Here is a 27,742-nt window from a genome sequence, read left to right as displayed (position 1 = left end):
CATGTGTGTGTGTGTGTGTGTGTATATATATATATATATATATACACACACCAGTCTTGTAAGTTTCCATTATTGCTCATTTAAAAACTTAATGGCACCGAAGATAAAACTTTGAAAAACAGACTGACTTTATAGTTGTAAAAGATTAGGAGTAAGCCATACTGAAAGACATGTTGAGTTACATATTCTAGAATGGGGATGTAAAGAAAATGGCATTTTCTTTTAAAGTTTGTTCTAATGCAGAATATCTTATTACTAGCGAGTTAAGTTTATCTTTGACTTTAAAAAGTTATTTGGAGAGTGGGACTCATGTAACCTTCTTTTGACTCCTTCCAAAAAAGAAAGAAATTCATTAAAAAAAAATCTTAATGATAGCAGTGTCTGAGATGAACATTTATTATTTTTGGCTTTACTGATGATTATTCATCATTAACCTGGCTATTCTCAACAGTGTCTAGTGTAGGGCAGTAACATTGCTGATTCTGTGGACCTGGAGCACGAACATGGGCAGTTTCTCAACAGTCTGATTTATGAACTAAATCATGCAGACTAAACATTCTAAAGTATTGTCTAGCTTCCCAAACTCCATGAACAGCTTACCTGTGAGCTGAGAACCTCATTCTTTTCAGGGAGGCCAGTCAGATTCTGGGCCAAGTCCCTGGGCCTTGAAACATCCCCAGTTAATCCCAAATCCTTTTCAGTTCAGTTCAGTTCAGTCGCTCAGTCATGTCCGACTCTTTGCGACCCCATGAATTGCAGCACGCCAGGCCTTCCTGTCCATCACCAACTCCCGGAGTTCACTCAGACTCATGTCCATCGAGTCAGTGATGCCATCCAGCCATCTCATCCTCTGTCGTCCCCTTCTCCTCCTGCCCCCAGTCCCTCCCAGCATCAGAGTCTTTTCCAATGAGTCAACTCTTCGCATGAGGTGGCCAAAGTACTGCAGTTTCAGCTTTAGCATCATTCCTTCCAAGGAAATCCCGGAGCTAATTTCCTTCAGAATGGACTGGTTGGATCTCCTTGCAGTCCAAGGGACTCTCAAGAGTCTTCTCCAACACCACAGTTCAAAAGCATCAATTCTTCAGCGCTCAGCCTTCTTCACAGTCCACCTCTCACATCCATACACGACCACAGGAAAAACCATAGCCTTGACTAGACGGACCTTTGTTGGCAAAGTAACGTCTCTGCTTTTGAATATGCTATCTAGGTTGGTCATAACTTTCTTCCAAGGAGTAAGCGTCTTTTAATTTCATGGCTGCAGTCACCATCTGCAGTGATTTTGGAGCCCCCCCAAAAAAAGTCTGACACTGTTTGCACTGTTCCCCATCTATTTCCCATAAAGTGATGGGACCGGATGCCATGATCTTTGTTTTCTGAATGTTGAGCTTTAAGCCAACTTTTTTACTCTCCTTTTACAAATACATAATTTCTTGCAAGTGCCTTGAAGGAGGGGTAAAATATTGGGAGGCATCAGTCTAAATGTTACTGGACAGATCCAGTGATCTTTGAGGAATATTTATCAGAAAATATTATTTAGAATGCTTATTCTATTGTAGAATAGTCCAAACAGATTGAATATAATTGTGAATGCAAGAACTAGAGTGAATAACAACCAATGTTTTGATCAAATTCAGGAGAGACTTAAGTTTTGATTAAGGTGAGGAATGAACTTGTGTGATATTCAGAAAGTTAGTTGTGTTAATTGCGTTTACTGTGTCTCAGGTGTTGTTGATCATTTTATGTACATGATCTCATTTAATTCTTGTTACAAGGAGACACCTCCACTCAGAGTCCGTTTGCTTTTATACAAAATTCTGACAGGTTGGTTGTTGGTTGCTGTTAGCAAATTAGAAACAATGGATATCCCTGAAGCAGGTAGAATGCTTACTGTAATTGGGAGCAGGAAATCAGAGTTAACACCAAGGTAGAAGAGATGGTGAAAAGCAAGCCCAAGAGTTTATAAAGTGTAGCTGCTTGTGACCCCCTTACTACTGGGTAGATCATCTTCTGTAAATCAGTAGATTTTGGCACACAGTTTGTGGCAGAGATGTCATTAAAAAGGGTTACTCACTGTCTTTATCTAAAAAAGCAAAAAAGTGTAGTATACCCTTTTCAAAAAAATGTCTGTTATACTTAACAGTAGTTAACTCTTCAGTTTAATTTGGTACACAAAATTCAGGTAATCAGTACATAACATTCAGCTAATCAAAATGACTCTTCATTCATAGGTTGACATTTTACCTTGCTGCTGCTGCTACTAAGTCGCTTCAGTCGTGTCCGACTCTGTGCGACCCCATAGACAGCAGCCTACCAGGCTCCCCTGTCCTTGGGATTCTCCAGGCAAGAACACTGGTGTGGGTTGCCATTTCCTTCTCCAATGCATGAAAGTAAAAAGTGAAAGTGAAAGTGAAGTCGTGTCCGACTCTAGCAACCCCATGGACTGCAGCCCACCAGGCTCCTCTGTCCATGGGATTTGCCAGGCAAAAGTACTGGAGTGGGATGCCATTGCCTTCTCCGGACATTTTACCTTAGACAGACTTAAAAAAAACTCAGACATTTGAAAATAATCAGTGTATGCCACCATGTAATAGAGAAAAATATAGTTTGTAAAACAAGTATATATGAGCATTCATCCTTATCTGAGAAGCTGTGAAATAGTTTGATTATAGTTTTAGTGTTTTGGCAGTTTAGGATAACTATAGGATCTAGTATTACTGTCTTATTGTGTAGATAAGATATTAGGCATGAAACCTTAAATTACTTGCCCAGAGACTAGTGATTAGTTATTGATAGTGGAATTATCATAGATTGACAAAAACATCAGTCTCCCCAGCTATAATTTTTTTTTTTTGCCATGCATTGCCTCATTTAAATTTCTATGTTGTTAAAATGAGATATGGAGAGCAGAGTAGTGGTTGCCAGAGGCGAGGAGGGTGGTGGCACGGCGAAATGGGCGAAGGGATAGAGAGCTACAGACTTCCAGCTATAAAATAAATAAGTCATAGGGATGTGTAATGTACTGCACTGGAAATAGAGTCAGTAATATTGTAATAACTTTGGTGCATAATCTGTAAAAATATCTAATCAGTATGTTTCATGCCTGAAATGAACATATCATTGTATGTTCTAAACTTCAGCAAAAACAACAAAAAATAACAACTGAGTTTCACTAAATTCAATAGAGCAAAACATAGGAATTTAAATGGCCATTCTCATATGCTGTTATTTTTTTTTAGGTTGTGGGAAAAAGTCTGGTTTTGAAAATCATTAATTTTTTTAAAAAGAAATTATAGTAGTAAAATTAAATTTTGAAATTTTCGTTGCTGTTTTTGAATACTGCTAGAAGTGAAAGACTGCTTTTAATTTTATTTTCAATAGTTATGAAACATTTCCAACATACAGAAAAGTTGAAAGAACTTTATAAAGTGAACATATGTGTACCTAACGCGTCAGTTCTGTCACTGATGCATTCATTACCATACTCTTTTTTCTGTCCATATATTCATTCCTCTATTTGTACCTCAATCTATTTTATTTTTTTGATGCCTTTCAAAGTTGTAGGCCACAGTACTAATGTTTTAGTATGCATATCGTTATCTAGAGATCAGTGTTTATAATTTCTTTTTTGAAGTGAATTTTACATAAAATGAAATGTACAAGCCTCAAATGTGCACTGACTGAGTTTTGACAGTTGTATGTGCCAAACCCAGCCACAGGTTATGGAAGATTATCATCACCCCAGAAAGTTCCCTTGTGGTGCTCCTCTCAGAGGCAACCTGGTTTAATTTTTTTCCACCATGCAACAGATTAGTTTTGCTTATTTTAGATTTTCATGTAAGTGGCCTCATAGAGTGCACTGTTCTGTGGAAGGCTTCTTTCACTCAGCACAGTATTTTTGGAATCTCATCCTTGCTGTACTTATCAGTAGTTTGTTCCTACCTGTTGTTGTGTAGTTTTTCTATATGAATATTCTGTAGATACTCACCTATTGATGGACACCTGGGCTGCTTGAAGTTTTCTATTATGAATAAAGCTTATGAACGTTATTGTAGAGTGTTACTGGTGTCGTATTAATGCTTTCCCATGATTTCTAGAATAAGATATACTATATAAAAAATGATATGTATCATTTTGATCAATCATTGAGTATTTCAAGTTTTCCCATTAGATCATCATTATCATATTGCCAGGTTAGGGTTCAGCTGAACAAATGTGTCCTAAGCACCTCCTGTGGAAAGCACTGAGGCAAGACTACAGAAATAGAGAATATGGATCCTGTCCTAAAAGAGTATAAAGTTTGGGGTGAGGGTGTGTGTGCAGTGGATACAATGTAGGAAAACATATTTAGTGCTTCCTATACGAGACATTATTTTAAGTGTTTTTGGCCATTTAATCCTCATAACAATCTACTAATTTTTTTTTTTTTAAATAAATGAGGAAATTGAAACAGAGGTCTTAAAGTTAGTAAGTAGTAAAGCTGGAATTCAAATCAGGAAGTCTGTTCTTAACCACTGTGCTGTATTATCTCTGTAGTTGTTTTAAGGCATAAACAGTTAGTTGTTGTATCAGCGAGTAAGTAATGTTGAGTCAGAAGGCAGTATGTGCTCCAGGAGTGGTCCTGGTAAAGTGCTTAGCGATTAAGAAAGGCAGTTTCTGATGGGAGAAATCCTAGAAATTTGAACTCACTTCTGAAGGATGTCTGGGTTTCCATATGCATAGAAACTGTGGGCGATAGCACAGAGGCACACAGACAACGCATTTGCTCAGGAAACAGGAAGTTCCCTAGTAGAACTTAAGTTTCTGTTACGTGGAGGGGTGATTTTACAAAGAAATGGGTCTTGGGAACTGGGAATCTTGAACATAAGTGAAGGATTTTGATCTTTCTATTAAGTGAGAGTTCAAATTAAGAACTGGAATGAAATGAACCGAATTATATTTTAGGAAGAAATCCTAAAAATCCTAGTGACTGTGTGACACAGCGGCAGACCGGTGGGTAAGAGATCTGACAGAACAGAAGGTTGCTACAGATATCCAGCTGGCAGAGGATAAAAGTCTGAACAATAACACTGTTGGGGAAATAGGAAGGAGGAGTGAAAACAGGGTCAAGCGGGTGAGACAGAAAGGCGTTAAAAAGTAACTCTGTGTTCATTTATTCTTCCTTATACATTTTTCCCCTAATCCCCATCAGCTTTTTAAACAGTAGTTACAAATCAGGGAATGTCTTTGGTGCCAGAAGCCTGGCAGTGGTTGGAGCCCGCGGGAGCTGAGTTTCTTATGTAGCAGAAGCGCTGGAGACAGTTGTTAAAGACCCTTTCCCTTTGGCTTCCTGTCCTGCCCTCCGTTTTTCCTCTCATTCTCATCACTGCCTTTCATCCTCACAGTTCCAAGTTTGGCCTCCAGGAAATACATCTCCATTCTCAATAGGACAAAAGACACATTCCTTATCAGGAAAGTAATATTTCTTCTAGAAGGTTCCATCGTGGTTTTTGGCTGCACTGTGTGGCTTGTGGGCTCTTAATTCTCTGACCAGGAACTGAACCCAGGCCCCCACAGTGAAAGGGTGGAGTCCTAACCACTGGACTGCCAGAAAACTGAGGAAGGTCCCATCCTTTAGAGTCCCACTCAGTAGTATCCATTATTGGCTGAGCTTTGGCACACAGCCCACTCGTGGCTGAACCAGAGTCTGGGAAAAGCTAATTTTATTATTATTTTACATTTATATTTTTAATAATTTTGTTAGTTCTTTTATTTGTAGCTGTGCTGGGTCTTTGTTACTGTGTGGGCTTTGCTCCAGTTGCAGTGAGCGGGGCTGCCCTCTAGTTGTGGTGTGCGGCTTCTCATCACCCCGCCTTCTGTTGCACAGCGCCTTCTAGTTGTGGTGTGCGGCCTCTCATTGCCCTGCCTTCTCCTGTTGCACAGCGCCCTCTAGTTGTGGTGTACGGCCTCTCATCGCCGTGCCTTCTCCTGTTGCACAGCGCCCTCTAGTTGTGGTGTGCGGCCTCTCATCGCCGTGCCTTCTCCTGTTGCACAGCGCCCTCTAGTTGTGGTGTGCGGCTTCTCATCGCCCTGCCTTCTGTTGCACAGCGCCCTCTAGTTGTGGTGTGCGGCCTCTCATTGCCCTGCCTTCTCCTGTTGCACAGTGCCCTGTAGTTGTGGTGTGCGGCTTCTTATCGCCCCGCCTTCTCCTGTTGCACAGCGCCCTCTAGTTGTGGTGTGCGGCCTCATCACCGTGCCTTCTCCTGTTGCACAGCACGGGCTCCAGGGCAGCCAAGCTCAGCAGTTGCAGCTCCCGGACTCCAGAGCACAGGCTTCATAGGGGCGCAGCTTAGTTGCTCGGAGGCGTGTGGATCCTCCTGGATCAGGGAACGAACCAGTGTCTCCTGCATTGGCAGGTGGATTCTTTATCACTGAACCAGCAGGGAAGCTCAGAGCTAATTTTAAAAATCCTTTAATTGAAATGTAATGTATCACACTATAATATCTACATACAGAAAAGTATCATGTATTCCATATACAGTTTTCTGAATTTTCACAAACTAAACACAGCTTTCTAACCAGCACCCAAAATCAAGAAACAGAAATTACCAGCTTCCCAGAAACTGTTGTGTTCCTTTCTGTTCTCCTCTCACACTGGGGGCGGGGGTAACTACTGTTGTGGCTTCTAACACTATAGATTAATTTTGCCTGTTTCTGAGTTAATGTAAATAGAATCAGAAGTGGATATTCTTTTGTGTCTGGCTTCTTTTGTTTAATACTGTTAGTGTTAGATTCATGTATATTCTTGTTTGTGGCTATTAATCTTTCATTCTTGTTGCTATCTGCTGCTGCTGCTGCTGCTGCTGCTGCTGCTAAGTCACTTCAGTCGTGTCTGACTCTGTGTGACCCCATAGATGGCAGCCCACGAGGCTTCCCCGTCCCTGGGATTCTCCAGGCAAGAACACTGGAGTGGGTTGCCATTTCCTTCTCCAGTGCATGAAAGTGAAAAGTGAAAGTGAAGTTACTCAGTCGTGTCTGACTCTTAGCGACCCCATGGACTGCGGCCCACCAGGCTCCTCTGTCCATGGGATTTTCCAGGCAGGAGTGCTGGAGTGGGGTGCCATTGCCTTCTCCGTGTTGCTGTCTAGTATTCCATTGATGATCAGACAACAGTTGATTTTTCCTGTCTGTTATTGATGAGCATCAACAGTAGTTTCAGGTTTGGCACTGTTTTGAACAGTGCTGCTGTAAGATTCTAGTGCATGTCTTTTGTTGAACATAATTATACATTTGTACTGGATATACAGTGAAGTGAAAGTTGCTCAGTCATGTCCGACTCTTTGTGACCCCTGTGGACTATACAGTCCATGGAATTCTCCAGGCCAGACTACTGGAGTGGGTAGCCTTTCTCTTCTGCAGGGGATCTTCCCAGCTGAGGGATTGAACCCAGGTTTCCCGCATTGCAGGCGGATTCTTTCCTAGCTGAGCCACAAGGGAAGCCCAAGAATACTGGAGTGGGTAGCCTATCCCTTCTCCAGCAGATCAAACTGCTGGTCCACAGAGTACATATGTGTTTAGTTTTAATGTTAATAAATGCTAGTAGTTTTCCAAAATGGATGGCTTTATATCCTCACCAATACTTGGAGTTTTCCATAGTTGTATTTTAGCCGTTCCAGTGGATATGTGGTAGTGTGTCATTGTGGTTTTAGTTCATATTTGAGAAGGTGAATGTTTAACCTGGCTGTATTGTTAGCCTGAACGAAACTGGCGTCTGGTGGAAAGGAAGAAGGGAGGATTAGATATCTCTTGATAGATAGTGTTGGATATCTGGTGATGACAGCTCAAGCCAGTCATGGCGTGAAGTGCTTCACATGTCCTTGTGTAGTACTCCTCATGAGCACCCTGGGAGGTGAGTGCTGTTTTCCCCAGTTTACTTATGAAGAAACAGAGGCATAGAGGGGCAGTGTAACTTGCCTAAGGTCATATTGCTGGTCAGTGGTGGAAGGAAGACTTGAACCTATGAAGTCTGGCTGCAGAGCCTGTGCTCTAAGCTGCTGCATCGTAGAGCCAGAAGAGTCTGCCACATAAGCTTGAGTATGGTGCTTAAGTAAAGTTTGTCTTTTAGTCTTCTTTCTCTAATACTGATAATCAATGTTTATTGCATATTTGCTACATTATAAGCAATTTGCGTGTACATGTTAACAAATTCAGTCTTTGTGGCATCCTTATGAGGTAGGTAGTATTACTATTACCATCATTATTATTTTTATCATCCCTATTTTAGAGAGGTGGAAACAAAACTCATGAAGTTAAGTAACTTGACTCATGTCTTGAACATTGATTGTGGTGGAACCAGGATTTAAACTTAGGCAGCTTTGCTCGGCAGCCCAACAGGCTAAATCGTGACACTCAGTCACCTTCCTGCCAAGCAGAGTAGATGTGACAGTTACCCAGCTTACCAGCTTCTGCACATAATGTCCTTGACATTGTTCATTAGTCTTGGCTCACCTAAAATAACAGTTATTTCTAGTGCTAGTCAGATTTCTCACTTGTTTGCCCTAGGCAGGTTACAAGGAGATTGTCTGTAGGAGCTGAAAAGCACTTTTTGTGTGGGTCAGAAGTGGCTGGTAATGGAGTAGGCGTAAAGTGGGTCTTCAGGGTTTTGAGCATGAGGGTCCCTCCTCTCCCTTAAGACTTTCTCCACCCTGTCCCAGAAGAGAGGTAAAACTTGCACATTAGGAAAGAATAAATGGCAAAGTACACGAAAATAGAAAAATGAAAGTAAAAATCACCTAAAGTCTAACCACTCAGACCCACCGTCTGTTAACTTTTTGCGTTGGTCCTTTAACAGCCTGGTTCTCAAGGTGTTTGTGGGCACATACATACCGATTCAAAACTATACGTAACTACTTTAATCAAAACGACCTCACGGTGTATGTGTCATTTTATAACCTGAGTTTTCCCGTTTAATAATAGTATGTCTTGAATCTTCGTACATACACCGTACTTGATATATCCTCCAGTGGTGAATATTTGGGTTGTTTTCAGTTTTTACTGTTACTAATCTGTGGTAAATCTCTGTGCTGATGAAGAGGGTGAGCCCCTGCTAACTCACACCCTGCCAACTACTATTATTAAATCTCTAAAATCTATAAAGTATTCCTGGTCTGATTTTTTTTTATTGTGTATTAAAGAGACTGTTTCTGTTGTCTTGTAATCTTTGCCTGCACATGGCCTCAGTCTCCTCTGAGCATTTCGTTCCTAGCATCTTTGAGATCTTGCAGTGACCCTGTTGCACTAATGAGAATGAGTTTCTAGGAAACACCTTAAGTACTGACTGCTGTCATGTGAACAAAACAATGCTGCTTTAAATAATGCAAGTTATTGAATTATAGTATTTTCCATGGCTGTTTTACAAAATAATGCATTATCATTAATATGCTAATTAAGAGAATAGCTCTTGCTGATGACTGTTTCTGATATGAGGCTTACTGATCCACGCAGAGGGGCTTGAGCTCAGACTCTGACTGCCCTTCATGATTTTGTAATGCTTACGTTTATTCCCCGAAGACAGTGGTAAGTAGAGCAGAGCCGAAAGTCGCCAGTCAGCTCTGCCTTTTGTTCTCTTACTGAGCAAAATGGGTTCACTCTGCGTTACCTACTCTCTGCCTGAGAAGAGTGTTAAGGACTGCACCTCCAGGCAGACTCCAGATTCAGCCACATACTTCACACCTCACAGTACATATCCCCATTTGCGGTCCTGGGTGTACACTGTGGTATTGTTGGCCCCTGCCTCCAAGGATCTTAGTTTAGTGGATGAATCTTACAGCGCACAGGTGAGGTCTGCTGGGAAAGCATGGCTTCCTTCTTTTTTACAAATGGGCAAACCGAAGGGAAGTGACTCAGTGAAGGTCATTCCACTGCTCAGTGACAGACCTGGGACCTATAACCCAGTCCTCAGACTCAAGGTCCAGAGCCTTTTCAGAAATAACCGGGCGTCTCTTGTTTTTCAGCAAACAATTTATTGTGTAAAATGTCAGGAATGAAGTTAAATGTGCTAGAGCTTTTAACAGATTCTTGCTGGTGATTAGGGAATAATAGAAGTCTAAATGTGTATTTTAACTCCCATGTTCTGTTGTGTTTTGGTTGTAGTCAAGTGACACGCAGTCTTTTGCACAGAAGCTCCAACTCCGGGTGCCGTCTGTGGAGTCTTTGTTTCGGAGTCCAGTAAAGGAATCTCTAGTCCGATCTTCCTCTAAAGAATCTTTGGTACGCACGTCTTCTAGAGAATCCCTGAATCGGTTCGACCTGGACTCTTCTGCTGCCTTCTTTGATCCACCCTCTGATATGGAGAGTGAGACTGAAGACTCACTTGGGAATTTAGACAGTCTCAGCAAAGAGCAGTTGATCCAGTGGTTGCGGAGGACGGAACGAAGGTTGAATGGCTACAAAGGGAAATGTTGTGAGGTAAGGGCATGATTTTTTTTTGCTAGTGTGAAAATTTCCTCCTCATGTTCTCTAATTCATGTTACGGCCTGGTCTTTACGCCTGTCGTTGGCTGAACTGTTGATTCCCTAGCTCCGCTGGATCCTGGTGGTGAGTAGTGTGTGGCAGTATCTAGTTAAAGACCTTCACCGGTGCTGAGGCCCTTTGGCCAGGACTCTTAGTAAAATTTTGGAGCAGATTGTTGCCTGTAGCCTTCTGATTCTCACATTGCTCTTTCTCCACCCTCCCTCTGCTTCTCATTCAGTTGGTGTGAGGTGGGGCCTAAGAACTTCTATTTCTATTAATAGCAGGCTCCAGGTGATGCTTTTGTTTGTGAGACTGATCTGTGACCATAGTTTAAGTAGTCTTTAGGCGATGGGCTGTAATCCCATTTTATGAATTAGGTATGTGAGGTATGTGTTTAAGTGAGATCCCATTTTATGTGTCTAGGTGAAATCCCATTCTGTGAATTAGGTATGTGAGGTATGTGTCTAGGTGAAATCAAATGTAATTTAGTATTTTTATAATCAAGTTACACTTTATTTTTTAAAAATATATTACCTATATTATTTAGTTTCAACTGCATATGCATCTAATTAGCTTGAATTGTCTATTAAAGGGTTCTTTTGACTTATTTTTTGACTTTCATAATGAGATGTTTTAGCAGAGCTTAGAACAATTAACTGCATTTATGTAGGAATGACTGATGTTATTAATGACTTTTTCTTTATTTTAGCTTGTTACAGCTTATCAGACTCTTCATAGAGAGAAGAAAAAGCTACAAGTAAGTGATTTATTGGCTATTTATATTGATTCATATGTAATTTTAAAATTAGAAAGGATATTGTAATAAGACCCTGGCTTTTAATAATTTTTCATATGACCAAAGTATTTAACCTGTTTTACTATTAGGAATTTTGATGCAGAGAATGGGAGAAGTCTCAAATGTTTTTGCCTCTGGTAGGGATGGGCTTCCTCAAGTATGCAGTATATAAGAAGTTTGGATTTAATTTGCTTGCCTCTCTCAAGTCTGTTTCCTGGTGGGTCAGTCTGTAGGCTGCATGTTTGTTTTACTGGTAGATAAATATACAACTTGAAGGAGATGGCAACCCACTCCAGTACTCTTGCCTGGAAAATCCCATGGATGGAGAAGCCTGGTAGGCTACAGTCCAGGGAATTGCAAAGAGTCAGTGGGACATGACTGAGCGACTTCACTTTCAAATACCTGAAGACATCTGTTTCTTATCCTTGTGTCAGGGTCCAAAAATAAGCATCCTCTCTTCTGTTTGCTGAGGTTGCTGCTCATAAAGCCCTCGGTTAAGTGTGTAGAGAGCAGGAGTGATGATAGTTCTCCTGGTGACTTACTTCTGCCCTGTTCTGTCATCCTCTTCATGGCCAGAAATCTCCCAGCAGGTGTCCCAGGTGATAATTCACATGTCAGAGCTAAGGGGAAGTAGCACTCCAGTTCAGATGGTGCTGTTATTTGTAAAATGCAGATGGTCTTCGTTCTTACTGTAGAAGTTATTTAAAACAGTTTAATGTCTTGTCCCATTTAGAGACATTAATTGTATAACCAAAAAATTATTTGTAAAGTGAGTTTTGGTAAACTTTATTTCCCCATGTATATTATTTTCAAATATTTAATTTACCATTAATAATAGTCTGCTTTGAGTACAACATTAAATTATATGACTTTGGTTTGGAATATAACCAGTTGAGAATAGTAACATCAGTTATTTGTTGCTGATTTCACTATTATAATTGTCCGTAACAAGTGTGGAAATTAGATTATTACACGTAAAGTATTTAATTTGATAATTTTTTAAACATGTGGTCTATAGAAGTGGGAGAATAGTTCTGATTTAATGCATTGTATTATTAATAATCCATAAACTCATTCTCAAAAGGTCATCTTATTCCTAAGTTCTGTGAGTACCTTGCTTGTGTTTCTTTGATTTGTCTGGTTTTTTGTTTCTAGATGTACATAAATCTACCACTAAGTGGCAGGAGAGAGTTGTGATTGCATAGTTGCAGAAGTAAAGGATGTTGGAAATAAAATTCAGTGATTTGTGATCTTTTTAACTTGATTGTCATTGATATGTCATGTGATTGTTTGAACCAGCTTTTTTTTTTTTTTCCTTTTAAATTAAAGGGTATATTAAGTCAGAGTCAGGATAAAGCACTTCGGAGGATTGGAGAGTTAAGAGAGGTAAGTTGAGAATAGTACTTTGAGAATAGTGACTAAATTTCTCATATTTATCAGGACTGTTTTATGTTTTGGGGTAGTTTCATATGTACCCCATTATAGTGAAAACTAGCCAGATCAGCCTACAAGACCAGGGGTCAGTTCTTTTAGTTTTTATTTGTGTGGTTTCCCTAAGATACATGTTGGTGAAATTACAGGCAGACCTTATTTTATCGTACTTTACTGTGCTTCAGAGATCTTGCAGTTTTACAGATTGAAGGCTTGTGGCAACCCTTTGTTATCAGATGATGGTATCTTTTAGTAATAAAATATTTTTTGAATTAAGGTATGTGCTTTTTTAATGCTGTTGCACACTAAATAGTTACTTAGTGTAAATAGTGTAAACATGACTTTTACATGCTCTGGGAAACCAAAAGTATTGTTTTATTGCAATACTTATTTTATTGTGTTGGTCTGAAATGAATCCATTATATCTCTAAGATGTTCCTGTAATGACTTAAGAATGGCTTATTTAACAATAGAGTATAATTTGCCTGCATAGACAGTCAGTGACAACTTCTAAGGCTAACCTGTCTCTTTAGGTAGTTCAGGCTTCTTCTTGTTTTTTCCTAATCAGCAACCTTTTTACCTTTTTGGTGAAGTAAAACAAGAATTATGTTTCTTGTAATTTGGGAGGAAGGGTGTAATTTTTACAATAAACTATCATATCCAGGCAAATATTTATCATTTGGAATCATGCTTTGCTAATTTCTGTTTCTGGTCCTACCTTAAGAAGATTCGAAAATATTGGCTTAAATTGGTTAGCGAACAGCATTTTAGGTCTCTGCTATATCATTTATCATAATCATTTTACCATCTTTTAATCATAAACTATAATAGATGTAGAAAATCATGACAAAAATATAGCTTCCACATATGTAGTGACCACTGTGTAGCCATCACCAAGGTCAAGAATGTTGCTGGCCATCCAAAAGCTCCTCTGTGCTTCCCAGCCCATTCACAGCACCTTCTCTTTCTCCAAAAGTAACTGCCATGCTAACTTAAATGTATTTCCTTGTATTTCTTTTAAGGTTTTATCACCTAAGTGCATACCTTGAGATGTTATAGTCTTGCCTATGTAAAAAATTTTTTGATGTATCTTTTAAGTCTCTCTAAGTCTACTTGTCTTCTTCATCCCTCTCTTTTCCTTACACTTAATTTGTGGAAGAACCTGATGATAATTGAGAAGATCCAAAATTGCTCATTGGCCATAATCCCAACATTATAAACCTCGTAGACTTGAAATAACATCATGAACCCCTTATTGCGAAATTCAGACTTAAATTAAAGAAAGTAGAGAAAACCACTAGACCATTCAGGTATGACCTAAATCAAATCCCTTACAGTTATACAGTGGAAGTGACAAATAGATTCATAGGTTTAGATCTGATAGACTGCCTGATGATCTACGGATGGAGGTTCGTGGCATTGTACAGGAGGCAGTGATCAATATCATCCCCAAGAAAAAGAAATGCAAAAAGGCAAAATGGTTGTCTGAGTAGGCCTTGCAAATAGCTGAGAAGAGAAGAGAAGTGAAAGGCAAAGGAGAAAAGGAAAGATATACCCATTTGAATGCAGAGTTCCACAGAATATTAAGGAGAGATAAGAAAGCCTTCCTCCATGATCAGTTTAAAGAAAAAGAGGAAGGCAATAGAATGGGAAAGACTAGAGATCTCTTCAAGAAAATTAGAGATACCAAGGGAACATTTCATGCAAAGATGAGCACAATAAAGGACAGAAATGATATGGGCCTAACAGAAGTAGAAGGTATTAAGAAGTGGTGGCAAGAATACGTATAAGAACTATACGAAAAAGATCTTCATGGCCCAGATAACCATGATGGTGTGATCACTCACCTAGAGCCAGACATCCTGGAACGTGAAGTCAAGAGGGCCTTAGGAACCATCAGTACAAACAAAGCTAGTGAAGGGGATGGAATTCCAGTTGAGCTATTTCAAATCCTAAAAGATGATGCTGTGAAAGTACTGCAGTCAATATGCCAGCAAATCTGGAAAACTCAGCAGTGGCCACAGGACTAGAAAAGGTCAGTTTTCATTCCAATGCCAAAGAGTGTTCAAACTACGACACAGTTACACTTATCTCACACGCTAGCAAAGTAATGCTCAAAATTCTCCAAGCCAGGGTTCAACAATAGCATGTGAACCATGAAATTCCAGATGTTCAAGCTGGATTTAGAAAAGCCAAAGGAACCAGACATCAAATTGCCAGCATCCACTGGATCATCGAAAAAGCAAAGAAATTTCAGAAAAACATCTGCTTTTGCTTTATTGACTACGCCAAAGCCTTTGACTGTGTGGATCACAACAAACTGTGGAAAATTCTTCAAGAGATGGGAATACCAGATTTCCTGACCTGCCTCCTGAGAAATCTGTATATAGGTCAAGAAGCAACAGTTATTACTAGACATGGAGCAACAGACTGGTTCCAAATTGGGAAAGGAGAACATCAAGGCTGTATATTGTCACCCTGCTTATTTAACTTATATGCAGAGTATATCATATGAAACGCCAGCATGGATGAATCACAAGCTGGAATCAAGATTGCCAAGAGAAATATCAATAACCTCAAATACGCAGATGACACCACCCTTATGGCAGAAAGCAAAGAACTAAAGAGCCTCTTGATGAAAGTGAAAGAGGAGAGTGAAAAAGTTGGCTTAAAGCTCAACAATCAGAAAACTAAGATCATGGCATCCAGTGGAAACAGTGTCAGACTTTATTTTTTGGGCTCCAAAATCACTGCAGATGGTGACTGCAGCCATGAAATTAAAAGACGCTTATTCCTTGAAAGAAATGTTATGACCAACCTAGATAGCATATTCAAAAGCAGAGACATTACTTTGCCAACAAAGGTCCGTCTAGTCAAGGCTATGGTTTTTCCTGTGGTCATGTATGGATGTGAGAGTTGGACTGTGAAGAAGGCTGAGCGCCGAAGAATTGATGCTTTTGAACTGTGGTGTTGAAGAAGACTCTTGAGAGTCCCTAGGACTGCAAGGAGATCCAGCCAGTCCGTTCTAAAGAAGATCAGTCCTGGGTGTTCTTTGGAAGGAATGATGCTGAAGCTGAAACTCCAATACTTTGGCCACCTCATGCAAAGAACCAACTCATTGGTAAAGACCCTGATGCTGGGAAAGATTGAAGGTGGGAGGAGAAGGGGACGACAGAGAATGAGACGGTTGGATGGCATCACCGATGCGATGGACATGAGTTTGAGTAGGCTCCAGAAGTTGTGGATGGACACGGAAGCCTGACGTGCTGCAGTCCATGGGGTCGCAAAGGTCGGACATGACTGAATGACTGAACTGAATACTATCATCATCAATTATGATTACTGAAATTAGTTAAATGCACTTTTATATGCTATTGCAATCCTTCCAACATTTAAAAATCCTTTTCCATATCTATGCTGTTAGATCATAAAGCATAATATATACATTCTTTTTTTTTTAACTCTTGTGGTGTATTTGTTCTACAAGTATAGTTAACGTTCACCAGAAAGAAAAGATGCCCAGCTGTTATACTCGCACCTCCTCCAGCCTCTCCACTGCATGGCCCCTGACCCCTATGCATGGTTTTCTGAATATTAACACTTCTGTGACATGTCTTAGAGGTCAAACTAGAAATGTGGAGTCTTGGGCTGAGTAGGAGTTCAGGTTTTGTTTCTTCTCAGTCACACTTTCTATTATTACTAGAAAAGAGGGTACATTTAGCACTTTGTTGAGGGACAAATAATATGGCACTTTTACCCAAAAGTTTTTTTTAAGTTAAAGATATTTGATACATTCCACTCATCAGAATACCTGGGGAAATAATCAGAAAGATCTTATAAAACTTCTGCATAAAAATGTTAATTCCAGGATTTGCCCGAATTTGCAGACAGTCCAAATGGCCCAACAATAGGACAATTATTGAATTGGTTGTTATGTTTAGTAATGGTACAGAGCCATTTATTATTGTGCTAAAAAGTTCAAATAGTGTAGCTTTACATCAAAGGTCAGTTTCCTAGATACCAAATATATAAGGATGGATAAGACAAAGTCTTTGACCAAATGAAGCTCGTTTTCTAGTGGGTAAGACATAGACACACATACGTATATGCATACATATACAACACGCTGTTAGGTAGTAAACAGTTCTATTAGGGGAAATGAAGCAGCATAAAGGATTGAAGGTTGAGTGAGGCCTTTAGAGGGTGGTCACACACTGGTTACTCTCTGAAGAATTCATTATAGGGAATCAAGAATGGAAGTGAGAGCCCTTTAACAGGTCTTACAGCTGTAGTGCTGGTAGGAGTGGTGGCAGGGATAGAAGTGGTGGGAAATGGCCAGACTTGCTATTACTTTGAGCGTTTGCTGATGATTGAGAGGGAAAGAGAGGAGTCAAGATTGACCCCAACACTTTTGGCTTGGGTGACAGTGAATTGCAGCATCATTTGTTGAGTTAGGGGATAGTGAAGAGGAGATTTATTGGGAGAGGAATCAGGCTTCAGAGTCTGTAAGTAGTGTCACATGGAAGAAGGATTAGGGTTGTTCTTAGTGACCCCAAGGATCTAATCAGAAGAACTTTCTGAAAGTGGAAAGTAACCCCTGGTGCTGGGTCCAGTTCTGGAGCTGGTGGGACCCTGTTACAGTGGTGGTGGACAGCTGGCTAGCCACCCTGTAGGCTGTAGTCAGGATGTAAGTAGACAGTTCCTTTATAACCATGGTCTCTATTATTTGTGAAGTTTTTAGTGGTAGAATAAGGTAGCAAGAGGAAGGAGGAGGGGACATGATTAAAAATTGTTTCCATTGTATGCAAGGACTTCTTAAGATGAGATGAAAACATTCAGAACCTGAAAACTGTCATATTAATATAAATCACAGAAGTTTTTGTGGGCTGGTATCTAGTATGGTAGAAAGTAGAAAATTATTTCGGAGAAGGCAATGGCACCCCACTCCAGTACTCTTGCCTGGAAAATCCCATGGATGGAGGAGCCTGGTAGGCTCCAGTCCATGGGGTCGCTAAGAGTCGGGCATGACTGAGTGACTTCACTTTCACTTTTCACTTCCATGCATTGGAGAAGGAAATGGCAACCCACTCCAGTATTCTTGCCTGGAGAATCCCAGGGACAGAGGAGCCTAGTGGGCTGCCATCTATGGGGTTGCACAGAGTTGGACACGACTGAAGCGACTTAGCAGCAGCAGCAGCAGAAAATTATTTGGAAGAAATGAATTTTAAAGAAAGTAAAGGACTGCATTGCTATTAAGGAGATGCACAGCTGTTCCATACTAAAGAATTGTCCTGTGCAGGTTCGTGGGGGACAGTGGCTTTCCAGACTTTGGGATTTCATGGACTGAGAAATTACCTTTCATTTCCTTCCAGAAATGGGGGACCAGAGACTTGTCATAGGGCTACTTTTATTTTTTTCAAGTGAGGACATTGGGAATGAGGAACTAGGTTCTTTTATTGTCATTATTTCATGAAAGAAAAATTTTTTTTAATAACAATTAGGAAGGACATAGTCTCAGGATAAGATACAGTTGTTTAGATGAAAGATCTTTAGGTCTAAGAAAAACCTGTATTGATCTTAAGACCAGCATTTGGAGACTCCGGCTGTGGGGGAAGGTCAGGCCAGTAGTGAGAGGAGCAGACCCTGTGCTGGGAGACCTTGAGGCTGTGTGGGTGTTGGGAAGAGAGGACAGTTAGTACCTCAGCATTTTGAGAATTAGTAAATTTGAAACGATTCAAGAAGAGGGCGTTGCTTATGAGTCCTTGAAAATATTGTTTGAAGAAAAGTTTCTAGAGTTGTGTGAGGGATGGATTAAATCAGATGAAAACTTGAGGTAAGAATTCTCTCTGAAAGCCTACTGAAGGAAATTAATCTTCAAAATTATTAGAGATTGGGATTATGGTTATGTATGGGGAAAAAGGACCTAAACATTGTGGAGAAAGTAACGAAAGAATTTGGTTATATGCAGAGATCGGCAAAGAAAAATAAAATATGACTTTGACTATTTTGAGCTTAGAGAATGAGAAAAGTACAAATCCTAGAAAAAGAGAGGGGTTTGGATGGAATATCCACTGTGTTCCAGGTGTTAATCTCCAGCATTCTAATGGAGCACGTGTCAGGGAGAAGCCCTGAGGACTTGAAACTGAGCCCAGAGGGATAGCTGCCGATAGAATCAATGAAGGACATGGTGGAAACTCTAAAAGACAGGACTATAGGGAGGAGCTCTGCACCTGCAGAAAGCAGGTACCTCACTTAAGGAAGTAATTATTAGAGACTGAGTGGAGAGGTAAAGACCATTGGATTTAGTTAGGAATGCTTATTAATGCAGAGAAGGCAATGGCACCCCACTCCAGTACTCTTGCCTAGAAAATCCCATGGATGGAGGAGCTTGGTAAGCTGCAGTCCATGGGGTCGCTAAGAGTTGGACACGACTGAGTGACTTCACTTTCACTTTTCACTTTCATGCACTGGAGAAGGAAATGGCAACCCACTCCAGTGTTCTTGCCTGGAGAATCCCAGGGACGGGGGAGCCTGGTGGGCTGCTGTCTATGGGGTCACACAGAGTCGGACATGACTGAAGCGACTTAGCAGCAGCAGCAGCTTATTAATGACCTGAGAAAAGCAGTGTTTTAAGTAATGTCAAGAACTTGAAATATCACTGTTTGGTGATCCAGTAGGTCAACCTTTTCATTTGAGGAAGCTTCTGATTTTGGCAATTCATGTATTGGAAAAAGGAAGGCTCTGTTGATTATCTAGTTACTTACTGTATAACCATTCAGTTTTAGATCAAGTGAGTTTAAGATAGCACAGGCAGTAAGATGTCTTAAAGTAGGATAAAGTTTTACCTTTATCTTAAGTAACATTTTTTAAATCCTTTCTACAGAATTGTTAATTCAGCAATGATTAAGGTCTAAAAGTATGTTTTCTCTTCTTGGATCTTTATACTGTTTAAAGAACAGAATTATTTGTTGAGGTAAATACTACTGTTTTAAATGCTAATTATTCTCTAATTATTGTTGCTTATACCTTAAGAGTAATACAGTCTGGGTTGATCAGTTTTTAAGTTTTGAAAACTTCAGGTTCATATTTTTTGTTTTATACTGAAAACTGCCTGTGAATCCTTTATGTTTTAGGAGCTTCAAATGGACCAACAAGCAAAAAAACATCTTCAGGAGGAGTTTGATGCATCTTTAGAGGAAAAAGATCAGTATATCAGTGTTCTCCAGACTCAGGTAAAAAAAAAAAAGTGTGGAATTTTTGGATAAAGGAAAATAAAGGGATTTTGATGGAATATCTGATAGGCTCTAGATTTTTTTTTTAAAGGCCTATTTTTAAAACTCTCTGCTTTTCAACTGAGTTTTAAGGATAATTTTTGATTTATTGTGTTTTCTGGCTAAGATATCACTGAAAATAGCAAATACCAAAATTGGTTGCACTGGGAGTAAATTTGTACTTTTATTGTTTTCCCTCCATTATAGCAAAAATGATACCTTTTACTCTTCCCTTCTCTGTTTTAAAGAAAGTACTACTGCCATAATTTTTTTTTCCCCCTAATGAAAACCTTTTTGTTTTTAGGTTTCTTTGCTGAAGCAACGGTTACGAAATGGCCCAGTGAATGCTGATCTACCAAAACCACTGCCTCAAATGGAACCAGAGGCTGAAGGCGTCACTAAAGAGAACACAGACAGTGATGTAGAGCCAGTAGGTAAGCTTCAGCTTGTCAGGAGGTTAAGTTAAAACCTAGAGGAGGATGTTGAGAGATTCTAGGGCGGAAACTAATAGCCATGGACTGAGGTAGAAGTAAAATGTCCCTGACCCTCATATTTCTAGAAAGATGCGTTAAAAACAAAATTTAACTGAGTCCATCTAGAAGATCTTATTGGCATAATTCAGTGATTCATGAATTGGGCAGCATCTCCTCTAGCAGATTCAAAAGAGCTCCTGGGAGCTGTACAAAATGAAGGAATGAAAGACTTTTATAGACAGAAGAGAGTGGAACAAGGAAGTTAGAGTAGCAAAGAGTGGATTGGTTGTGACAAGGTCCCTTTCCTTTGGAGGATGCAGGGGTGTGTCAGGCATGTGACCTCTCTAGTGTTGACCAGGTGATTCCTGCTGAACTGGCTTAAGATTCCATTTCTGGGAGAGGTCAAAACTGTAATTAAGTCTCAGTTTGGTGGCTTGGGGCTTAACATATCCCTCCATCTTGGACCTGTTGTCTTGTTTTTAACAGATGCAAGAGTTTTGATGGTTTTGGGGCTTTTTATTTATTGTTATTTGGGAGAAAGTAAGTAAGTGTTTTACTACTTGAAAGTCCATGAGTAGCATACATTTGCATTGTCATTGAAATTCATTACATTATACTGTTTTATTGAGAGTGGTAGCTAGACTTCATATAAAAGGTCAGGTCTGCTCAAGATTAAGGAATATGCTCTTTGTCATATTTGTCGTCTTTTGTTTTTGAGTAATACTGCTTACATATTTCTACTTTAAAAGATCCCAGTATTTGCCCTATTATTTGCTTTCTAACTGAAAAGAAAGAATAGTTAAATTCTGTTTTAAAATCCAGTTGTAGTCCATCCTAGTCTTAGAGACTTTGAGCTATCTATTCAGTAAAATTCCCAGTTTTTGTTTACTAGCTTCCTTGCAAAGAAATTGATGATAAACTTTTGGTCCAGCCAGCACCAGAGCAAAGAGCTGAACAGCCATCTGTCTGAGCAGCCAGCCTGTAAGGGCTCTTGAAAAACTCTCTGGCCTGTTTCGTTAATGTAAGGAGGTGGAGAAAGTTTACATGCCAGGACTCCTTTCTGGACAAGATGAGAATGCTTTGGAAGGAATGCTTTACAGATCATTTTGTTACAGGCACTGAGACACAGGGGCCACTGGCAAAGAGTGAAGGATGGCCATGAGACTGTCTTTTAAGGAGGGTGGATTCAGTTAACTAGTGTTAACTCAAGAGTGCTGTGTGTCATTTGGGCTGGGGTGCAACCACGGAAGAGGTGAATGTACTGCTCAGCTCCTTCAGCTACAGATCACACAAACAGCTGCAAAGTAGAAGTTGGCAAGGGCATCCCTCTCTTCTCTGAGTGGCTCAGAGTATAGCAAAGCGTTGGGATGACCATACATTCCTGTGCACTAACAGAATCCAGGGGAGTCCTCAGGTTCTTTACTGACAGCCCCTGTTTATGCTGCTTTACTGTTGACAGTGGGAGATGGAGCTTCTGCTAAAGCAGTGGAAGCACTTCAGCAGAGAGTTAAGCGTCAGGAGAACCTGCTGCAGCGCTGCAAGGAGACCATTCGGTCACATAAGGAACAGTGTGCGCAGTTAACTAGTGAGAAAGAAGCCCTGCAGGAGCAACTGGATGAAAGACTTCAAGAACTAGAAAAGATGAAGGTAAAGAGCGAATGAGTGTGGCTTACCGTAGCCCAGTGACGGTAGATCCACAGGCCCCAGCGCGGCCTGCACCTCCTCTGGAAGGCCTGCCCCTTCCTCCGTAGACAGCGTGGAGAGGGCCCCCTAGTGCCCTGGGAGTCTACCGTTTACCGTCCTTTTGACACATCCTGTGTTCTTTTCTCCTACTAGACTTGTAGGAGTATTCAAATTTAGATAAAATGTTTAGAGTTCGCATATAAGAAGAAACTTTATTAGAGATGGAAATGAATTTTTAAAATTTTTTTAGGAGCTTCATATGGCTGAGAAGACTAAACTTATCACTCAGTTGCGTGATGCAAAGAACTTAATTGAACAGCTTGAACAAGATAAGGTAAAACAACAAAACTTACGATACTAAAATTTGTTGAAGGCCCCCCGCCCCAGTTCATTTTTGGAAGCAATTGGAAGCATTCAGACTTCTGCTTTCCAAAATTATTATGCCTGCTTCCATGAAAAAACCTCTTTGTTTTCATTTCTAGATTTATATAACTATTAGTTTTGTATCATGTGAAGCTGAATCTGTGATTTCTTGATCCAGTCAGCATTTTGATTTCTAGGTTAGAATGCTGTTGCAAAAGAAATTTGTTTATAGTACATAACTACTTTTTAGAGAAAAGTTAAATTAGTTACAGTTAAGGCATTACTAAATGTGAATGATGTAAGTATTGTCTTTCGAATATAATGGAAACAGATTGCCCAAAAAGTACAGCAGTGGTAATATATACATTAGCATAAATAAAAATTTCTGAAAATAAACTTTACAGTGTATAGGTGAGATTGGCAGTTTAGAGTTGGGACAGTAGCTTCAGCTATGACAGCAAAGACAACTAAAAAAATTCATAAACAAACAAACAGTTTTGACTAAAGTTTTTCAGCGCCAAGTTCATGGGTCCTTTTTTTTTTTTTCAAAGTAGCTTCCAATTAGTTCTATACCATCCACCATGTTCTTTAGTTTGGTACTTAGAGCTACAGATTTTAAGTGACCATATGATTAAGAAAGTATCAGAGCTGTTCTGCTGTTGAAATGTATTGTCAGTCTTTTCATTCTGTCCACTTTACTAGATTATATTCCATTAACTTCATAAAGACTTTGCTTAAAAAAATTTTTGAGAAAATTATTATAGAAAATACGGAGATTAATAAAAGGAATTCCTGTGAATCTATCACCCAACTTCAACGCTTAACATCTCATGGCTAATTTTGTTTCATGTGTATATTCCCAGCTGCCAGTATCCTCATCCTAGGATTGTTTTAGAGCAAATCTAAGAAATCTTTATCATTTCTTCTATAAGTATTTTAATATGTCTTTTAAAATAAAGGACTATTTTTATTTTTATAAAAATATAATGACATTATTATAATCACATCTAAAAATTTAATAGCAATTCCTTGATAACAGTCAACTATCTCAGCAGTTTCAGATTTTCCCTTTTGTCTCATACACTTTTGCTCTTTTTTGTGATGCAGAATCCAAATGAGGTTCTTTTATTGCAGTTTGATGTTGTGACTCTTAAGGCTTTTTTAAATCTATAGGTTCCACTCCTCTCTCTATCTCTTTTTTTCCACTGTGAGTTGGTTTTTGAGGAAACTGAAGGCTCACAATTTTGTTCTGAAATTTGTGTAATAATGCCCCTCTTACCTGGTTTTTAATCTGTTCATTAATATTAGCTGTCTGGAAGAGTCAGACCCTAAAGCAAGAGTTGACAAACCCTAGAAGTAAGGTTAATATCATAAACTAGCTGTCACAGAGTCTTAGTTTTCAAGAGACAAGTTGAACTACACTTTTTTTTTTGTTGTTAGTTGCAAATGACTGATTTAACATCTACTGTTTGATTATATTTCCCCCCAGCGACCTTCATTTCTTGTGTAGATTATCCAGAAAGTGGGAAGACAGTTAGCAAATTGGAGGAATGGGATTGCCCCACTGACAGTAATAAGGAGTGGTGTTGGGACCAGAGATTGTCACAAGAGGAAAGAGAAAAACCAGGTAGATCTGTACCACAGTCTTGGTCCATCCAGTATGGCAGCGGTGACCTTATACTCTTGGCAGCCTTTGGGTCTTCCCCCATATTAGAGCACAGTTCAGTAATCACGGTTGGTTGTGAGCCAAGTACAAAAGGCTGTATTTTGTTGATTTATTGTAAACTGTTTAATAAGACAGGGAAAATTATAGTAAGCATTTATGAAAAGATGATAAATCTTTTAACTAAAATGTGTTTTTAACAGTTTCAACTATTATTAAAACAATTTTTATATTAAAAATACCCTGATATGCCAGGTAACTGAAGTTACTGTAGTACATAGTGTAGTGTATACTCAGGACACAGACTTCAGTTTGTGAAATACTGAAATAATTCTTATGCCCTTGAAAGTAAGTTTGTTGTGTGCTCTTAATAATGCAGTTTTGTTATGCAAATGCTTTAGAGTCTGCACTTCTATTTAGGGAATGGTAATAGCAGAGACAAAACGTCAGATGCATGAAACCCTGGAAATGAAAGAAGAAGAAATCGCCCAACTTCGCAGTCGCATCAAACAGATGACTACCCAGGGAGAGGAGTTACGGGAACAGAAAGAAAAGTCTGAAAGAGCTGGTAAGAAATCAGGGGTTACTTGTTTTATATTGGAACTCAGAAGTCAGGTGAAGTGCTTGATTAACCAACATTTAGAAAAATTAGTTAAATATGGATAAAAACGTTCAACTCTAGAGCCTCTTTATAAAGATACAGTAGACTGTTCCTTAGAAGAGGCAGGGCTTGGTAAACTATGGCCTGTGCTGGTAATGCAGCTCATGCTTGGCCTAGAACCCTGCAAAGCCTACAGTATTTATTATCTGGCTCTTTGTGGAAAATGTTTGGTGACCACTGCCTTGGACTATCAAAATTTAGGTGTACATTTTGGAACAGCCCAGGTAGGCACAGTGTGGTACATACTAAATAACTGCTACCTTATGGATGCTTTGGGATAAACAAAAAGTATAAGATACAGTTTGCTTTTTTTAAGAGAATGATGGAATAATTCAGCATTGTACATAGCAGCATTATGTTCTGACCCAACAAATGCTAGGCTGTGAAGTGTTGAGACCAGCACAGTGTTCAGCAGGGTATGATACTGAGTAATGCAAGACAAAAAAGGAGAGGTGCTTGAAAGAGGTGAGAGTAAGTGAATGGGACCTTCAGGTTCGTGAAGATGGGAGTTTTGAGTTGGGCCTCAGACAGTGAATAGAGTGGGCCTATGCAGACAGGCGGGGGCAACACGCATTTCAGGTTCTAGATCATAAGCAGGCACAGTGACCACAGGTGGTGTGTGTCAGCTGGAAATCATTCTTGCTGAAGTGGAAAATGAAGTTGGATGTGAAGGAACTGACTGTTAAAGTCTGTAAAGATACTGAGTAGCTGAGTTTAGACTTTGGTGTGTTTTCCATGTTAGGAACCAGTAATAGGAAAGTATAAATGTGATGGAAACCAGTTTTGTATGTAGAAAAGAAATGAAGTACAAAGTTGAACTTAAGAGCAAAGGTAGAAACCCAGGTTTTGGGAACTGAGAGCTTTGGCCGCCTTGTCTAGGATGGTGGATCTGGGAAGAAGAGGAGGGGTTGATTCTGCAGAATTTGGTATCCAGCCAGCTTGAAGGGGCAGAAGAAAAGTAGGAGTCTAAGAAGACATCAGCGATTTAAGGTTTGAAGACTGAATGAATCACATGACGCCAGAATAAAGGAAGTCTAAATGGGGACACTGAGGAATGGAGTGAAATGATGAGTTTGCTTAGATTCTCTGAATTTAAGCCAATTATGAGCTTTCCAAATGGAATTGACTTGTAGAAATTTGGAAATAAGAAATTGGAGCATCTTTCTGGAGTCATTAGCCTAAGGTTGAAGGCTATGGTTCAATTTACAAAAGAGGCTGATTTCCCTGAAAGACTGCTTTCCTGGCAGCAGCAGCAGCGGTGGCGCCTGCTGCGGATGGCCGGCAGTTACTTTATGCGAGGCTCTGTCATGAATGCCTTGCTCGTAGTCACTCATGTATGTATTTGTATTTAATCCTTAAAATTTCTATGACATGTGTGTTACTTTTATTCTTATTTTACAAATAAGGAATGAGACAAGAAAACTTAAGAAGGTAGAAGTTAAGTAACTTGCTTAGATTCACCCACAGAAACTAAATGGGTAGTCAGGATTTGAATCTGGGGCATTTTGCATCCGGTGTCTGGGCTGTTAACATAGAGATCTTGCATTTGGTGAAGAGAAGTAAATGAGAAGAAAAAAATTAACTTGGGACATCATAGGAATTGTGGAAACTTAGGCTTCTGGGGAATATAGGAGGCATTTCCAAAAATGCAGAAGGTGGGATGAAGATTTTTTAAAATTTCTTTTAATTTGCATGAGGATTCAATTCCTAGAATGCAATTTCAGAAATGATTTTAGAAACCAGATTGTAAGGTTTAAGGAGAGGAATGGGTCTGAATGGGAGGGGTAGTTGGTTCACACTAGATGTGCTCCAAAATATCTTCTTGAAGTTGTTTGAAACCTAAGAAGATTTCCCTTTAGAGAACATTAGTAGAAAAATCTCTCAGGTTATAATCTCTAACAACTTCCTGGAAGCAGTTGGAGACTTGTGAGATGCTGTTAAACACTGGTTTCTGTGAACGGAAGAACCTACTGCAAAGTCTCAGCTTCTCATGTCAAGCCTTTTCATTTTTAGGATTGCTTTTGTTGACTGTTGTAGCCAGCTGAGAGAAAATGATGCTGGTGAAGGGTTTCATTTCCTTTTTAAATTGAGGTATATCTTGATGAGGGGATAGAAACCCATGAATAACAAATAAATTGGGGTGAATGATGAAAAGGCAGGTGAAACATACAGTTAATTCATATGTAGGATAACAATTTCCCAGGCTGCTGTTGCAGTCAACGGTTTTGTAGTATAGTCCTCCTCCTCTTACTTCTCTGAAACTCGGGTATATTTTGTCTTGATTTGTTTATTTTTTAGTTGAGGTTTAGTTGATATATACGTTTCAGGTATATAACATAGTGATTCACAATTTTAAATGTTGTATTCCATTTATACGCAAAATATTGGCTGTATTCCTTGTGCTTATACATGGTAGTTTGTACCTTTTATGTATTTTGTCTTTAAATATGATTTTCATAAAACTGTTTATAAATATTTCATAGCCTATAAGTTTAAAAACTTATCTGTTTATAGTACTGTCAAAGTATTTAAAATTAATAAATACTTAGAGAATTAACATTTATAGTTATTTAATAGAAATACTTACTTTGGAAAGTCTTTGGATAACAACGAGTGCTTTTATAGATATTTTTGAAATTATATTTGTAGTCATAATTATTGGGCTTATGATAGAAAATTGTAGCATACTGATTCCATATGAGGATGTTGTCCTTTAAAATCTATAATGAAACTTGGTTTTGTGCATCAACTGAATTTCATCTAATGGTTTTAGTTTAGTCTGAACAGAATTGTTCAAATATAATATGGTTCTTGGTTCACCTATAAGTGATTATTCCAATTAACAGAAAAGTCCAAATTTAGTACTAAAAGTAAGAAAATGTCTTTGTAAAGGAAGTAGAGTTTCTGTAGTAG

General features: G+C 39.3%; 1 protein-coding gene across 9 annotated transcripts in view; it reads left to right on the top strand.

The window, feature by feature from the left end:
* The window catches only part of GOLGA4 (golgin A4), a 110,369-nt gene that overhangs the window by 31,315 nt on the left and 51,312 nt on the right, over positions 1-27,742 (top strand). For 8 of the 9 annotated variants that reach the window (XM_027523245.1, XM_027523248.1, XM_027523247.1 and 5 more), the window contains 8 exons: positions 10,129-10,443; positions 11,198-11,245; positions 12,614-12,670; positions 19,849-19,947; positions 20,291-20,420; positions 21,919-22,106; positions 22,393-22,476; positions 24,589-24,736. In XM_027523245.1, coding sequence (XP_027379046.1) covers positions 10,129-10,443; positions 11,198-11,245; positions 12,614-12,670; positions 19,849-19,947; positions 20,291-20,420; positions 21,919-22,106; positions 22,393-22,476; positions 24,589-24,736 — 1,069 coding nt within the window. The remainder of the gene's footprint in view (positions 1-10,128; positions 10,444-11,197; positions 11,246-12,613; positions 12,671-19,848; positions 19,948-20,290; positions 20,421-21,918; positions 22,107-22,392; positions 22,477-24,588; positions 24,737-27,742) is intronic. The other variant, XM_027523243.1, reaches the window with a different exon arrangement.

The sequence above is a fragment of the Bos indicus x Bos taurus genome, chromosome 22 (assembly GCF_003369695.1).
Source record: "Bos indicus x Bos taurus breed Angus x Brahman F1 hybrid chromosome 22, Bos_hybrid_MaternalHap_v2.0, whole genome shotgun sequence".
Classification (NCBI taxonomy): Eukaryota; Metazoa; Chordata; class Mammalia; order Artiodactyla; family Bovidae; genus Bos; species Bos indicus x Bos taurus.
This window is presented reverse-complemented; position numbering and strand designations above follow the sequence as displayed.